This window comes from Scyliorhinus canicula, chromosome 5 (genome assembly GCF_902713615.1).
Source record: "Scyliorhinus canicula chromosome 5, sScyCan1.1, whole genome shotgun sequence".
Classification (NCBI taxonomy): Eukaryota; Metazoa; Chordata; class Chondrichthyes; order Carcharhiniformes; family Scyliorhinidae; genus Scyliorhinus; species Scyliorhinus canicula.
The window spans coordinates 11,301,473-11,317,756 of NC_052150.1; the positions used below are offsets into that span (position 1 = coordinate 11,301,473).

The following is a 16,284-nucleotide window of genomic DNA, read 5'->3' on the forward strand; positions in this document are numbered from 1 at the left end:
AGTCCACTTGCCAACCAATCAGCACTCTTTCTCACACCGTATAAATTTGTCGTCTCGTCTGTATTTTTTGCGAAGAGTCATGGTGAGTGCAAGACAAAAAGCTTTGACGAAACATGCCTCTTTTTTTACCCCAGCAGGTGTCGATTTTCCTGTCCTTCCTGATGCACGTACTGATCCCTGGTCCGAAAACCTGGTCTTAGGACCGTCTAACCACCTGCCGTGCTTGTGTAACAAGCTCATCGGGACCCGAGCATGGACCAACACCCTACCTTTAAGTGGCACAGTGCAATGGTACACCAACACTCATCCCTTCAGCCAGAGGGGTGGATCTTAAATTAAGCAATAAATAACACCTCCACAAATCAACCTTACCCAGGTCGTCATTTTAGACGCATTTTAGGGCAGCACGGCGACGCAGTGGTTAGCACTGAGACTACAGCGCTGAGGGCACGGGTTTGAATCCCGGCCCTGGGTCACCGTCCGTGTGGAATTTGCACATTCTCCTCGTGTCTGCGTGAGTTTCACCCCACATCCCAAAGTTGTGCTGGTTAGGTGCATTGGCCACGCTAAATTGCCCCTTAATTGGAAAAAAATAATTGGGTACTCTAAGAAAAAATTATTATTATTTTTGTAAACTTTAGACATTTTTCTCTTTTCATCGCTAGATCAATCTTCTCCAGCTTCAGCCCATGCACTGTTCTCTTGCACAGTCATACATTTCAATAGTGCTTCGTGTTTACCTCATCAATATCACGGAATATTTTCTAACTTTACAAAAGGTCAATCCCTTTTAGGGCAAAAAGAACACAATTTCCTCCATTCATTTTTCTATAACACAATGCAGTGACATCAAGGATCCACCTTACGGTTCTTCCCTGCACTTGTACCAGAGCCTGAATGTTACTCTTGTGTCTTGGTGACTAAAAATAGACAAACTTTTTGAGGTGTAGCTTGAACTACATCATACAGTTAATAGTACAACATCCCTTAGCTAACTGATCACTTGCAGGCTCTGTCCACTTACCTCTAACGTAGTACCGGACTCCCGCCCGGAAACAACTTCGCCTGGAGAGAATCGTCCAGTCAAAATATTTTCCATTTATGCTGCAACGCTTCACAGCCAAGACTGAGATCAGGAATGGATGGTTAAGGATATTTAAATTAAGCACTTCATCTTCCGATCAGGCACTGCTTTTTGGACATAACATCAAGTTTAATAACTTCAGACCATGAACTCTTGTCCTCCAGTTTTATTTTGACCGCACGCTGCCCCCAAGGGACAGTCTCTATATTTTTTCCACACGTTTTGCTTTCAGGAATGCTGACCGTTGCTCTGCTATTAACACATTCTGCTACCTTGCTTTCAGGCAGGGCTGACGTTGCTGCTACTATAAACACCTGCTTTGGTCTTTAATAATATCATTACCACTCCCTTCATCTTATTCCATAAGACACAGGAGCAGAATTAGGCCATTCAGCCCATCGAGTGCTCCGCCATTCAATCATGACTGATGTGTTTCTCATCCTTCCTTCTCCCCATAACCCTTGATCCCCTTATTAATCTACTTCTGTCCTAAATAATAAATATATTTAATACAATCATAGTTTTATGACGAGGGTCACATATGGTCTACCAGTTCTCGAACATGAAGCATAGCATTTCTACAATGATCTTTCACTCAACAAAGATCTGCAAATTAGGGAGTGAAAATAGGAAACGGTTGAGATATTTCACACGCACATATGTTCATCTAATTAAATCAAGATAATTTTATCTAGGGTGGCTAGGAAAACCTACACCTTTTCCCAAAAAGAAACTATCGCAATGGCTACAACAAATATTAATAATTAACTCATCATTTTGGGGTAACAAAAAAACATGATTCCTGCCTCGTCACCAATTCAGAGAAAGTGCAATCAATTCTGCACTGCATCCCAAAGTATACTCAAAATGTGGTCAGAACATTTATGCTCAATATCTCAAATCTATGAGCACAGTAAGAAGTCTTACAACACCAGGTTAAAGTCCAACATGTTTGTTTCAAACACTAGCTTTTGGAGCACGGCTCCTTCCTTAGGGCACCTCGTCAACTCCAGCGCAACCCTCAGGCACCTCGTCAACTCCAGCGCAACCCTCAGGCACCTCGTCAACTCCAGCACAACCCTCAGGCACCTCGTCAACTCCAGCACAACCCTCAGGCACCTTGTCAACTCCAGCACAACCCTCGGCACCTCGTCAACTCCAGCGCACCTCGTCAACTCCAGCACAACCCTCAGGCACCTCCTTCGTTCCAGCACAACCCATGGGCACCTCGTTAACTCCAGCACAAGCCTCAGGAACCTCATCAACTCCAGGTATCTCATTGACTCCAGCACCGGCCTCCAGGTATCCTGTTAACAATCAGTACATTAACTCCAAGTACCTCTAACTCGAGGGAATTCTTTATCTCATTGACCCCCAGGAACCTAGTTAATAGTTAGCTCATTAACGCTGGGTAGCAGTGGGTTAGCACTGCGGCCTCACGGCGCCGAGGTCCCTGGTTCGATCCCGGCTCTGGGTCACTGTCCGTGTGGAGTTTGCACATTCTCCCCGTGTTTGCGTGGGTTTCGCCCCCACAACCCAAAGATGTGCAGGGTAGGTGGATTAGCCACGCTAAATTGCCCCTTAATTGGAAAAAATTAATTGGGTACTCTAAATTTATATTTTTTTTAAATAACTCTGGGTAGATCATTAACTCCAGGTAGCTAATTATCGCCAACCTTATCCCCAGACACTCCTAACTCAACTGCCCCCCCACCCCCACATATCTTAATATCAACACTGACCCCACATGCCCCATCAACCCCATGTGCCTCATTAACTCCAACATTAAGCACTGCTCTTCGAGCACAAATTACCTCTACCACTGGCCTCCAAGCAAAATCCCAACTTTACATTGTTACACACACACACACACACTTCATCTTCCCCTAGAGTAGCCAATTATTTTTCTTTTCCAATTAAGGGGAAATTTAGCGTGGTCAATCCACCAGGTCTGCACATCTTTGGGTTGTGGGGGTCAAACCCACGCAGACATGGGGAGGATGTGCAAACATTCACGGACAGTGACCCTGGGCCGGGATTCGAACCCGGGTCCTCAGCGCCGTAGGCAGCAATGTTAACCACTGCGCCACATGCCGCCCTATCTTCCCCTACCTAGTAAGTGGTGACAAGAGCACTATATCTCAATGCACTCCTATCGCTATTAGAAGCATTCTGATCTCTTTGTAACATTCAGTGCACCAGTTTCTACAATTTCTTATTACTACACATTGTCACCGTGATAGGATTTGTCAAACTATTTTCAATAGGACACTGTCGCAATGAAACAGCTCCAAGTGAGTTACAGGCACTCCAAATAAAAGGAGACTTCATGACACGCTCTCCAAATAAAACTGGTGACAAAAGACATCAAACTGCCAGGTCTCCCCTTCTGTAATCGTACTGTCACTGAAATGCTCCAGGGATCAATATCCCACTTCAAAAAGAAAATTGAAAAGTATGTTCCTCCAGAAATTACATGCTGGGTAACCCAATAAATCTCAGCAGCACCATACAACATGCGAGGAAGCTAATCTGGGTTATAAGAAGCTTTATATAAGTTTCCCGGTTAAGATGGTTTGTTAAGAATGGTGGAGTTATCTCTTGATTAAAAATCCCTTTGCCGCTTTAACGACCAATATAGATCAGTTAGATTAGTTTTATGACAAAAATGAAAGCATTAATCAATAGCAGCACTTTGCTAAACAGTCCACGGGTGAAGAAAGTTGTACAAATTGATCCAATTCAACTCTTCTGCCTTGTTTCGAGTCCCACACAAGAATAAAAATCTGTAATGGGCATTAGATTGAAAAATTAAGGCTACGATTTTAATATTTTTTAAAAATGCACAGCAGCAAAGTTAAAAGAAACGAAAGTAAACAGGTTGTGACAGAGAGGAAGACAAGATAAAAGAGTAGGTGCCCGTTCATGTCGTTTTCAATCTGTCAGCCAAATATAGGGAGACAGCGGTGTGTGAAGTGGCGGTAATAGGATGTCTCCTCCAATGTGTCATCATTTCAGAGGCATTCAGAGCAAGTCTGCAGTTCAATAAAATCCCCATCCAATAAGTCAAGGACTTTGCAGTGACTGCCACTTCAAATTCTGGAAAAGCTGTAATTTATTTGCCCAATTAAGGGGCGGATAAGTCAGCAACGGGTACAAACAACGCGAAAAATGTGACAGCAAGCAGAAAACAGCCGTCCGAAGGGAAATGACAAGGAGGAGGAGAGTCAGGAATGCAAGCAGCATTACTGTCAAATTTTAGAACTTTCATACAATAATAATACAAGAAATGAAGCTATGATGAACAGTATCAGTGATTAAGGAAAGTCAACTGGGGTCGATATATTGCTGCTAGTTGTTGTAATACTGGTCATGATGTGGAGATGCCGGCGTTGGACTGGGGTGGGCACAGTAAGAAGTCGTACAACACCAGGTTAAAGTCCAACAGGTTGATTTGGAATTACAAGCTTTTGGAGCGTAGCCCCTTCACCAGTTGACTCACCTGATGAAGGAGCTACGCTCCGAAAGCTAGTGATTCCAAATAAACCTGCTGGATTTTAACCTGGTGTTGTTGTAAAACTTCTTACTCTAATACTGGGATACAGTTGCATTAGTGTCCTACTGTTATGTAGCCATTTCAGTACAATTATTGTCACGGCACAGATGTAACGTAATAGGAAGATGCATCTCATTTTACTTTGGCCATCACACAAGAAATTCGCCCCCTTAACAATAATAATAATAGTAATAATAATCGCTTATTGTCACAAGTAGGCTTCAATTAAGTTACCGTGAAAAGCCCCTAGTCGCCACATTCCCACGCCTGTTCGGGGAGGCCGGTACGGGAATTGAACCCGCGCTGCTGGCCTTGTTCTGCATTATTATTATTATAGTTAAGGCGGCGAATTTCTAGTGTGATGGCCAAAGTAAAATGAGATGCATCTTCCTATTACGTCACATCTGTGCCGCAACAATAATTGTTTAGTCCACTGCACTAAACTAGCCCCATTGCTCGGGTTAAAGCAAATTACCCCATGGCACAATTTCAAAGATTTCATATCCCCGGTGTCCTGGCCAACATTTATTCCCAATCAACATCAGGAGAGTCAGATGATCCGTTCATTGTCTTGCTGCGTGCGGGAGTTTGGTCTGTGCAAACTGGCTGCTGCGCTTCCTACATTACAACAGCGACTACACCACCTTCATTGGCTGTAAAGCATTTTGAACCAGCCGGCGGTTGTGAAAAATGCTATATTGAAGTTTCTGTTTAACGAGCAAGGTTGTCTCTCCTACCAATCACCAGTTTACGCTTTGACCGGGCATTCTGATTTATAATCCCTGTAAAACCAACACTGCCAACACCAGTTTGGAAAAGGATACAGCCATGAATCACTGGAACAGCAAATCTGTGGAGCTGTCCGGGAGAAAAAGAAGAATAAATTAACTCAACTGGGCGTGTTTTAGAGTTGGACAGATCATATTGATATTTGTTAGTTGACAATTGGGAGTACAATGCTTTGAATTGGATGGCAATTTTAAAAACAAAAATTGTGGCCAATGTTCAATAAGGAGGGATGCTGTCACATTCTCACCGTGCAAAATAAAGGAGGGGAGATGGTTAGGCTTCCTGCATGGAAACTAAGAGGCCAGAATCTAGGAACATGTGGGCATTCAAAACAATTGATGAGTCCTGCACAACATTCCAGTGGAAATAATGAGATTATTGAGACGTTGCCACGGGATGATGTCCTAAATGGGATGGAGTCCCAGCCAGGCAGCATCCTTTTTTAATGTATTGTCCCAACACTTTTGATCCTTAGGGAGATACTTAAGTGCTGACAATCATCTAAGGTGATAAACACAGCTGCTATGATCTTTTTGTTTTAAAATTTGGAGTACCCAGTTATCTTTTTCCAATTAAGGGGCAATTTAGCGTGGCCAATTCACCTACCCAGCACATCGTTGGGTCGTGGGGGTGAGACACACACAGACACAGACACGGGGAGAATGTGCAAACTCCATGCGGACAGTGACCCGGGGACCTTCAAGTATTTTTCTAACCAAATCCGCTGAAACAACAGCTACATTCACGTTCTTAAAACCAGTCAGAAACGTAGTTAGTCACTCATTGAAACACAAGGAGATCCCTACTCCTTTGACCGCACAATTCAATCATATATTTTGCCGACACACTATGTTCCTCCTACACATTTTGAAACAAATACAGACTCAGTGATGGACCCCCCGAGGATACTGAACAGTTTGAATAATGAAAGTAACACAAATGCTAACAGCTCTGTCTCAAGCCCAGACGTTGAAAATGTCATTCGGGGAACATGTGTGCAACAGTTTATCTTGGTCCACTTAGTTTCCATTTCTAATGTTGGCATGGGAATGGGTAGATCAGTTCACTCCCATAACCACTTCTACGCAGCACGGCGGCACAGTGGTTAGCACTGCTGCCTCACAGCACCAGGGACCGGAGTTCAATTCTGGCCTCGGGTGACTGTGTGAAGTCTGCACGTTCTCCCCGGGTCTGCTTTGACAGAGTCATCGGACTCGAAACGTTAGATCTTTTCTCTCCCTACAGATGCTGCCAGGCTTGCTGAGATTTTCCAGCATTTTCCCTTTCGTTTCAGATTCCAGCATCCGCAGTAATTTGCTTTTATGCTTTTCTCCCCGGGTCTGCGTGGATTTCCTCCGGGTGCTCTGGTTTCCTCCCACAGTCCAAAGATGGGCAGGTTAGGTGTACAGGTTATGCTAAATTGCCCCTTAGTGTCAAGGATGTGCAGGTTAACTGGGGTTGCTGGAATAGAGCGGGGGAGTGGCCCTAGGTAGGGTGCTTTTTTGGAGGATCGGTGCAGACTCGATGGGCTGAATGGCCTCCTTCTGCATTGTAGGGATTCGACAACACACCTCAACAGCCCTGGCCCAACTCATGAAAAGGATGTCATACAACGTGTTGATTGTTGCACAATGCGATACGGACTTGGAAATGGAATTCAATTTTTAACAATACAGGTATTAGCTAAATTATTAATGCATGTAGGGAATTATTTTTCTGTTGTGAATGCTTCCGGAAATAACTAAATTGCGTAGCAGTCCTCTGTCCCTCCAGAACCAAAATTTCAAGGTCTTCTTCTGTGCTGTATCTTTTATGATTCAAAACAACTATATTACAAAACTATATTACCTCAGGCTGTGCAGCAAATTCCCGCAGAAGATGGCCATTCCATACGAAGCGCTGATCTGCCTGGAAGGATAATGTCATTGTAAACATAGATACATGGTAAATATCCACAGCACTCACTGTTTAATTAGGTACAATCAGGACGATGGCAAAATGTTCAAACACGCAATAGCACCATTCAACAGGATGAGCTTACCCCTGCTGCTTGCTTCCCGATATGAATATTGCAGAATAGCCCATGTTAAAAGCAGCTTGTTTAAAACCAACCACTATAGGATGGCGAACCAAAAACGGAAAATGCTGGACAAAGCTCAGAAGGTCTGGCAGCATCTGTGGGGAGGGAACGGAGCTAATATTGAGTCTGGATGATTCTTCGTCTTTGAAGATGAGCTGAAGCGCCCTTCAGACTCGAAACGTTAGCTCGCTTCTCTCTTCACAGATGCTGTCAGACCTACTGAGATTGTCCGGTATTTGCTGTTTTTGTTTCAGAATTCCGGCATCCGGAGTCATTTGCTTTTACTATAGGATGGTGCTGACCAGCTTTTAAGAACAAATCAAGCTGCTTCAATGGCAACTCTCGAGGTTTACATGCCAATATGCATGCACCATGGGACATTTTTCTGTTAAATTGTTCTTGATGTGTGCAAGTCTGGTACACAGACAAGCAAAGCAGATATGTACTTTTTTGGGGGGAAATATTTTAATTTAATTTTCCTTTTTAATTTTTTTTTCCAATGAAGGTGCAATTTAGCGTGGCCAATCCACCAAACTGCACATGTTTGGGTTGTGGGGGTGAGACACACGGGGAGAATGTACAATTAATTAAATTTTCAATATTTTATATATAAACCGAAAGCAAAAAAATACAAAAAACAATCCCACCCCATCAACCAACACCCATACACCAGAAACTACCCCTCCTCTCTCCTCCGCCGCCCCCCCCACTCTCCGCCCCCCCCTCCACTCTCCGCCCCCCCCTCCACTCTCCGCCCCCCCGCCACTCTCCGCCCCCCCCTCCACTCTCCGCCCCCCCCTCCACTCTCCGCGCCCCCCCTCCACTCTCCGCGCCCCCCCTCCACTCTCCGCGCCCCCCCTCCACTCTCCGCGCCCCCCCTCCACTCTCCGCGCCCCCCCTCCACTCTCCGCCCCCCCCCTCCACCCTCCGCCCCCCCCCCCCCCCCTCCGCGCCCCCCCTCCACCCTCCGCCCCCCCCTCCACTCTCCGCCCCCCCCTCCACTCTCCGCCCCCCCCTCCACTCTCCGCCCCCCCCTCCACTCTCCGCCCCCCCCTCCACTCTCCGCCCCCCCTCCACCCTCCGCCCCCCCTCCACTCTCCGCCCCCCCCTCCACTCTCCGCCCCCCCTCCACTCTCCGCCCCCCCCTCCACTCTCCGCCCCCCCCCTCCACTCTCCGCCCCCCCCTCCTCTCTCCTGCCCCCCTCCCCCCAACATCTCCCTCCCTCCCCCCAGTAGCTGACGGAGGCCAGTTCCTTAAAGTCAGAACTAAACGGGCGCCATCTGTTATGGAACCCTTCCACATACCCTCTCATGACAAACTCCATCAAGTCTCCCGAGGCACAGGGTGGGGAAGCTGATCTCTACCCCAGCAGGAGCCGCCTCCTAGCCACCAGCGAGGCCAAGGCTAAAACATCTGCTCCCGCCCCTGACTGCAGCTCTGGTAGGTCCAACACCCCCCAATATAGCTCCCAGGGGACTGGGCTCTAAGTCCATTCGCAAGATCGCCGGCAAGGTGAAGAAGCAGCGCCCCCCCCCCCCCCCCCCCCAAACAGAACATCCTCAATTCCAGTCATAACCAAAACACAAGTAGGTGGTTGCCCCCCCCCCCCCCCCCCCACCGCTCTCAAATATCCTCCATCCCCCTCTTACAGCTGATCGATCCTCGGCCTCGTCAGGTGCGTCCTGTGCATCACCTTCAACTGCATCAGCACATCCATGAATTATTTTTTTTTTAATGCCTGTCTACCCATATTGGAGCTGTTCCTTCAGCACTGGTGCACAATGTGTATTCCCCACCATACTGTGCAGCAGAGATACATCCTGACAAGAGGACGAAGAACACGAGAGCAGTGTCCACCTTACCCTTTCCAGCAAAGTCATCTCCTGGAACTCTGGACTGGTGTTCGCTAACCGTTGCAAAGTGTGAGTAATGTCATAGGTCGCGGAGAAGTAAAAGCCGTCGGTGTTAAGAACATTGTTGAGCATTGCCAGGAAGGTCTTGTTATCGAGCATCTGTCGGACAAGAGCAAACAAAGAAGCATTTGGCGGCGAACCTTTCCCAGCGTTGTACGAAGTACAGCGAGCGAGGGGTAGAACTCAGGGTCACATTACAGCAAGCCTTTAGTAAGATCGGAGTCATACAAATGGAATCAGGATAAACTGAGTTGCATCAATTAATAAGCTCCATCACTGACTTTTAGTGCTTCAGCGGAGATCAAGCAATGGAGGAACCAACGTAACTGAATTCAAACAGATTTTGTACACCAGGCTCAGTGTGTTCATGTTTCCGAGTCAAAGGGTCAGGAGTTTAAGACTGTAGCTGCGAAGCTCTCAGCACCAAGATCATTTTTCCACCTGTCTATGCAAACCGATAATATTTCGATTAACATTTGGACTGACAGATATTTGCACATCCGGCATGTTGCACTGCCGGCATGTTTGTGCAGTATTCTTACAATCTGCAGTGAGGCTAGATTGGTAATTTCATTAGTTTGGGCCAAAATGAAACTCCCATTTCAATGAACGGGGCAGCATGCTGCTCACCAAGCACAAAGACATTACACATTTCAAACAAGGTGAGCCAAGTAGACGTCTGGACTATGGCTGCACGTTACTCACAATGTGAAGTCAATGTGCAGTTCAGGAGGAATTATAAAGTGCAGTCTTCAGCCCTTAGCTCAGCATGCCGCCATGTGGCAAACTGCTGTAACATCATTCAGAAGGTAAAAATGCGGATACAGAGGGCAGCACGGTGGCGCAGTGGATAGCACTGCTGCCTCACGACGCCAAGGGCCCAGGTTCGATCCCGGCCCACTGTCCGTGTGGAGTTTGCACATTCTCCCTGTGTCTGCGTGGGTCTCTCCCCCCCCCCCCCCCCCCCACAACCCAAAAGATGTGTAGGGTAGGTGGATTGGCCACGATAAATTGCCCCTTAAGTGGAAGGGGGAAAAAACATTATTTTAAAAATGCGCATATAGAACAATCTTTCCCAAGTGGCCGTTTGCCCTCCCAAGTGATCTCTCAGGTGAACATCTGGCTATTAGTCAGAAGATCAGCGATTCAATTTCCTAGGTTGAGATAGGAGTGCAACAACTGGTCCTTGAGCTAGGTAAATAAAAAACAATTAACCCAAATTCTTGCCATCGCATGAATATGTAATAATGTCACACTGAAAGATTAATGATATGACATTATCTTTCAGATCTGCATGCTAGCCTTTTGTGATTCATGCACGAGAACACCTGGATCTCTCTGAATGTATTACAGACTATGAAATGGGTCATTCAGTGCATTTAAAAAAAAGTTAATTAAAGAGAATGAAGCTGAAACCCGTTTCTCCTATATGTACTTCAAATAAAGAATACGGTGCATGTTTTACCTGTGTCTCAGTTAAGTGCAGTACAGTCTTCTTATAGGAAATGATGTTGAATTCTGTTGCTTTCCAAACAGCATGATTGAACAATTCTCCCATTTTTTGCTTTTTAGTGATAACTATAAGGTACATGCCTGCAGTGACAGCAAAAGAGAAAAGGATTGAATCAAACTGTACTTCGTAGAGCACAGTAGACTGAACCAATCTTGGGATTCCAAGATCTTGCAAGCCGAGGACCCACCTTCCAATTCTGCACCCAGGCGGATTTGTTTTAAACCCCAGGCAAAAGTTGTTGTGTGTGGTTTATGGCAGCATTTTACCGCATCAAAATATTTCCCATTTTAGCTTAAGCAAACTGCGAGTTGGTGCCTCCTGCTGATGGGGCAGCTACAGGACAAAATTCACCAGTAATTCTAATGTCGAGTTGTTGGTTTCTTCACGGGCTAATTCCCACCCTCGCTATTTTCCTTACTGTCCCCTTCTCTTTCATTCAGGACTTGAAGCAAGTCGTGACATCCAAGATGCAAGTGGAACATCTTTCCTCTCCCCCAGTGACAGAAACCTCATTGGTTAGGTGCATCAGCCGGAATAAATAACAGAAAATAAGTCGGCAAGGTGGATTAGGACGTTCCTTGCTGCAGCTGGCGGTTCCTGGTAAGCGGCCAGCACCAATTCCGTGACAGGGATGGAACATGTCAGGTCGTCGAGCTTTTGACAGAATTCAATCTACTGGCAAAACGTTGAACATTTGAAGGCAGAAAATCAAGCCAACTTTGTGAAACCTCACAAGCACATTTTTTTAAAAAATCTTGTGGGGAGGGGCAGTCGGGAGCAATGTGACACATTTTATCTTGGCAGCATACACTGCCTTATGGCATTTCGGAAAATGGAAAGATTGCCAGCTGCCTCTCAATGGAAGACAGTGTTGCTTTAATCACTAAGTAACCACTATGTTTAGTCCGGTACAAAAAGCTCTTTGTGAGTTTGCAACACATCCACAGATACAATTTTACTGAAACTATTACTGATTATTTGCCATAGAATTTCGTAGAATATGGAGTACAAAGAGAGACCATTCGGTCGAACTGGTCCTCGTGGTGTTTCTGACCCATGCAAGCTGCCTCCCGTCTCTCTACATCTAACCCCCTTTAACATAGCCTTCTACTTCTTCATGTGCGTATCCAGCTTCCCCTTAAATACATCAAGTGTCATTAAAATAAAGAAATATTTAAAATAACCAATGTGACATTGATCTTTCCAAGTGGGATTGAACAAGTTACCTGTGTCACCTTTGGACATTCGATTGGTAGTTCTTTTTTCAAAATACAATTTAATTAGGCAGTAAAAATTGATTGAAAATGCACTGCGTTAATTGAAAAGGATGCAGCATTTTATGATCTTTAATTAGTTATGTGGAATGTACAAAAGCAGGACATGTGACCAAACTAGTCTTTGCTGATGCCTATATTCCACTCCTAGCTTTGACTTTAAACCTGTCAGTCAGCCTCAATGGGAGTGTTCACTGCTGGTGCTACGCTGGCGTCTGGATTTTCTGCCTTAACAGAATTGAACCTCCCAGAGTAGAACTAAAAGTGACAAATGATTTGACTGTCCCGGCAGCCCTTCCTTCAGCCAGTCCGCTCCCCACCAACACGGTGCAGTCCGGTGCTGTGAAAAGGCACAGCTGAGATAGTGGAAAACTACGCGTGAAAAACTGAACCCCGGTGTGGCCCAATGCACAGCGAACAGGAATCCAGGTAAAGGTGAATGTGGATTTACAGAAGGGGAGATTCAGCTCAGAGCTCTATCACAACAACCATTGAAAGCACAGCAGTGGAGTCTTATGTGAACTAATTAAAACACAAACATACCCCCGCCCTCCCCCAACGTTTTAAAAATGTATACATTAATTAAGTCGACCCACCTGCCACCAGGCGGATTGTTCCCATGATTCCGTAAACAGTTCTGGTAACTGCAGAGGGAGGAACGTCTTTCTTAACTGCCGAACAAAAAGAGGAAAATGCATCAATATCCATTTACAAATCTAGACATTAAAAATATTCATACACTTTTCCAGGAGAAACCACAGCAAAAACTGACTGCATACAAAGAAACGTGCATTCTTCAGCAACAGAGGGCCATTAAGGAATCTAATTTTAAAGGACGCAAATATTCAGAACAACGAGCAGAAGAAACTTTTATTTAATAACAAGCAGGCGAGGAGGTTGAAAAATGCACTGCAGGAGCTGGTAGCTGAAAGAGTGAGCGTGTCAACAGTTCAGCATAGGATGCTGCAGGAAAGACAAGTTAAGCAATATGGGAACAGAGTAGGCCAGTAAGGATAATTGCCCATAAACGCAGACATGGTGCAGTTTGCTTGAACACTCTCCCCTCGGCAGGCTGTTAAAGGTGCAAAGTGAGCAAAACTTACCATCAACCTATAAGTATGAGGCTGATTGTGGACCGTTATCAATCAATGCTTCTTTTAAATTATATAAAAAAAGATAGGCATGGTTGAATTTTTTTTTTAAATCAAAAAGAATCTGTTCCACAGATCTGGCAGCAGGATATAGAATGAGTGCAAAGCAATAACTTCATTGGTTCCATGTTGCAGGCTCTGACCTTCAGTGGTTACAAGTGATAGTTCGATCTATTCTAGGTAACACAGGAGGTGGAAAATGCACAGAAATCATCCGCCTCGTTTGAGGACTGAATTATAGAGGAATTTCTTCACTCCCGAGGGTGGTGAATGATTGGAATTCTCTAATCCCAGAGGGCTGTGGAGACTCAGTCAAAACAGAGAGCAATAGATTTCCAAATAGTAAAGGTTATCAAGGGATGTGGAGATGGTGAGGGAAAATGTTTGCGGGAAAGATCAACCGCGAACTAGTGGAAACGACTCAAGGGACTGAATAGTTCCTATATCCCTCTGACCCGTATGGTCACCAAAGATTTGCCTCTGCTGATACCAGCCAACTTCCACATTAATGAGACTAAAATGGAACAGAAAATGTGGCTATTTTCCTACATTACCAGTGATCACACTTCAATAAACTTTGTTGGAAAGCATATTGGAATATCTAGATGATGAGAAAGGTGCAGTATAAACGCACTGTCTTTCTCTCTAGGTTAATGATGTACTGCTTGGTGTTTCTGATGTCTTGCCTCTGTTTGAATGTTCCAGCAAGTATTTTGAAATTGGGTCCAGTCTGCTGATAAAATGAACCGTGCGGAGGTGGAGCCATGCTACTGATCAAAGGCAGTGAAAGGTTTGATACTGAACCAAATGGGCAAGGAGGAACGCAGGCTTCGCTGTGCTGAATTAGCTGCTGGCAGTCAGCAGTTGCGCTGCTGGAACCAGCAGCAGCAACCCCAGACTGAGGAAAAGACAACAGCTGTCCTGTGAATCATGTTCTTCGCTGATGCCCCAAGGATCCTCGGCTGAATGTGCACGTAGGTGAGGATAGAAGACAGGAAATTATCACTTCACCGGAACATAAGAAACAGGAGCTCATACAGCATCTCTTATCTGCTCTGCAATTCAATAAGATCACAGCCAATCTTCTACCATCCTTGGGCTAATCCGAATACAGAGTTCATAAACCACATGAGCACCCAATCCCCCCCAATTGAGGGGAAATTTAGCGTGACCAATCCACCTACCCTGCACATCTTCTTGGGTTGTGGGGGTGAGACCCACAGAGACACGGGGAGAATGTGCAAACTCCACACAGACAGTGACCCAAGCCGGGGGTCGAACCTGGGACCCAGGTGCTGTGAAGTAACAGAGCTAACCACTGTGCTACCGTGGCACCTGAAGAACAGTTCACACCCGCAGCATGCCGCGGTCACAGTGATCAGGCCCATGGGCACTGCTTCACAGAGGGTAGTCGTGCAGAGGGACCAGCCAGATTTACTCAGAACATTCCGGAAGAAATGGAGATATGGGCGGCACGGTAGCACAGTGGTTAGCACTGTTGCTTCACAGCACCAGGGACCCGGGTTCGAATCCCAGCTGGGGTTACTGTCTGTGCAGAGTCTGCACGTTCTCCCCGTGCCTGCGTGGGTTTCCTCCGGGTGCTCCGGTTTTCACCCCCAAGTCCCAAAAGTTATGTTGTTACATAATTTGGACATTCTGAATTCTACCTCGGTGTACCCGAACAGGCGCCGGAATATGGCGACTAGGGGATTTTCACTGTAACACTTCATTATAGTGTTAATGGAAGTCTACTTGTGACACTAATAAAGATTATTATTCTCTGGATGATTCCTGACATCACCTGCAGAGCGGGCAAATCTGCATACCAACGTCGTCTTGCTGCATCATCATCAACTATGAAGGAATTCAGCAACTCTTGCTTTAAGCTCGCTGGACATGCCTGAACTTTAACTCCCACATGAAGGGATCTTCACTGGATTCAGACATTCTGGACCCTGACATTCATGTGGAATAATCATTATTTCTTTGCGGTTTATTTTGTTTTACATTATTCCTACAGAAAAACTCTTTTCTTTCCCATCTCCTTCATGTGTGCTTATGAGCCTCTATGTAGTTTTGTCGACCATTCCCCTGGGTTTGAATGGATGAATAAACAATACTTTGGAGATGCTATATGACATCACGCTCAACATATTATTCTGCTCCTCTAATGAAGTCACCTCTCATTATCTCCACCACAGAAGATGAACAGAGGTACGGTTTTGGCCCCCGTTTGTCTGTGAACAAAATGTCTCAAAAGCTAATGGGTGGATTGGGAGCTAGAACTTTTTTTAGAATGTCGGGGAATGTTTTATTTAGAATGCTGTTGATTGTTTTAGATTGTTGTGGATTGTCTCAGTATCTGTGGTGGAATTTGGCACCGCTGGCAAAATGTGAGCAGAGTTTTCTGAGCAGGCTTTTGGATGTGGATTGGCCTCCTCAATGAGATGGAAGCTCTTAATTAAACAAAAATCCTCCTTTTTCCTCTTTGTAGTTACAGAACGTCAATCAAAAATCAGAAAGACTCAAGGAAGAGCTGCACGACTGCAATAACGTTAACACAGCGTGGCAGCAGTATATACACCGATGATTGCCCCATCCACTCAATAAGGCTAAATGCCTTTATTGGTAACAGAAGTTGAGGCTATCCAGAGTTTAATTTTGGGAGGCTGGAAATGTGATCAGTTTCTGGCTGGGGAAGTGATATGCAAGTTAGAGGCAACGAGGGAGACAGATGCACAGCAGCAATGTCACTGGACTTGTAATCCAGAGGCCCAGGGTATTGCTCTGGGGTCATGGGTTCAAATTTGAGTGTGGCAGCTGGTGGAATAGGAAACTAGTCTCAGTAACGGTGACCATCAATTGTTGTACAAAACCATCTGGTTCACTCATGTCCTTTAGGGAAGGAAATCTGTCGTCCTTA

At 45.5% G+C, this 16,284-nt stretch overlaps 1 protein-coding gene across 2 annotated transcripts in view; it reads right to left on the minus strand.

The window, feature by feature from the left end:
• LOC119965766 (phosphatidylinositol-3-phosphatase SAC1-like) overlaps positions 1-16,284 on the minus strand; it is a 68,144-nt gene that overhangs the window by 28,748 nt on the left and 23,112 nt on the right. For both annotated transcript variants that reach the window (XM_038796571.1, XM_038796570.1), the window contains exons 3-8: positions 12,807-12,881; positions 10,889-11,016; positions 9,373-9,522; positions 7,278-7,337; positions 5,465-5,498; positions 1,025-1,126 (exon numbers count right to left, since the gene is read on the minus strand). In XM_038796571.1, coding sequence (XP_038652499.1) covers positions 1,025-1,126; positions 5,465-5,498; positions 7,278-7,337; positions 9,373-9,522; positions 10,889-11,016; positions 12,807-12,881 — 549 coding nt within the window. The remainder of the gene's footprint in view (positions 1-1,024; positions 1,127-5,464; positions 5,499-7,277; positions 7,338-9,372; positions 9,523-10,888; positions 11,017-12,806; positions 12,882-16,284) is intronic.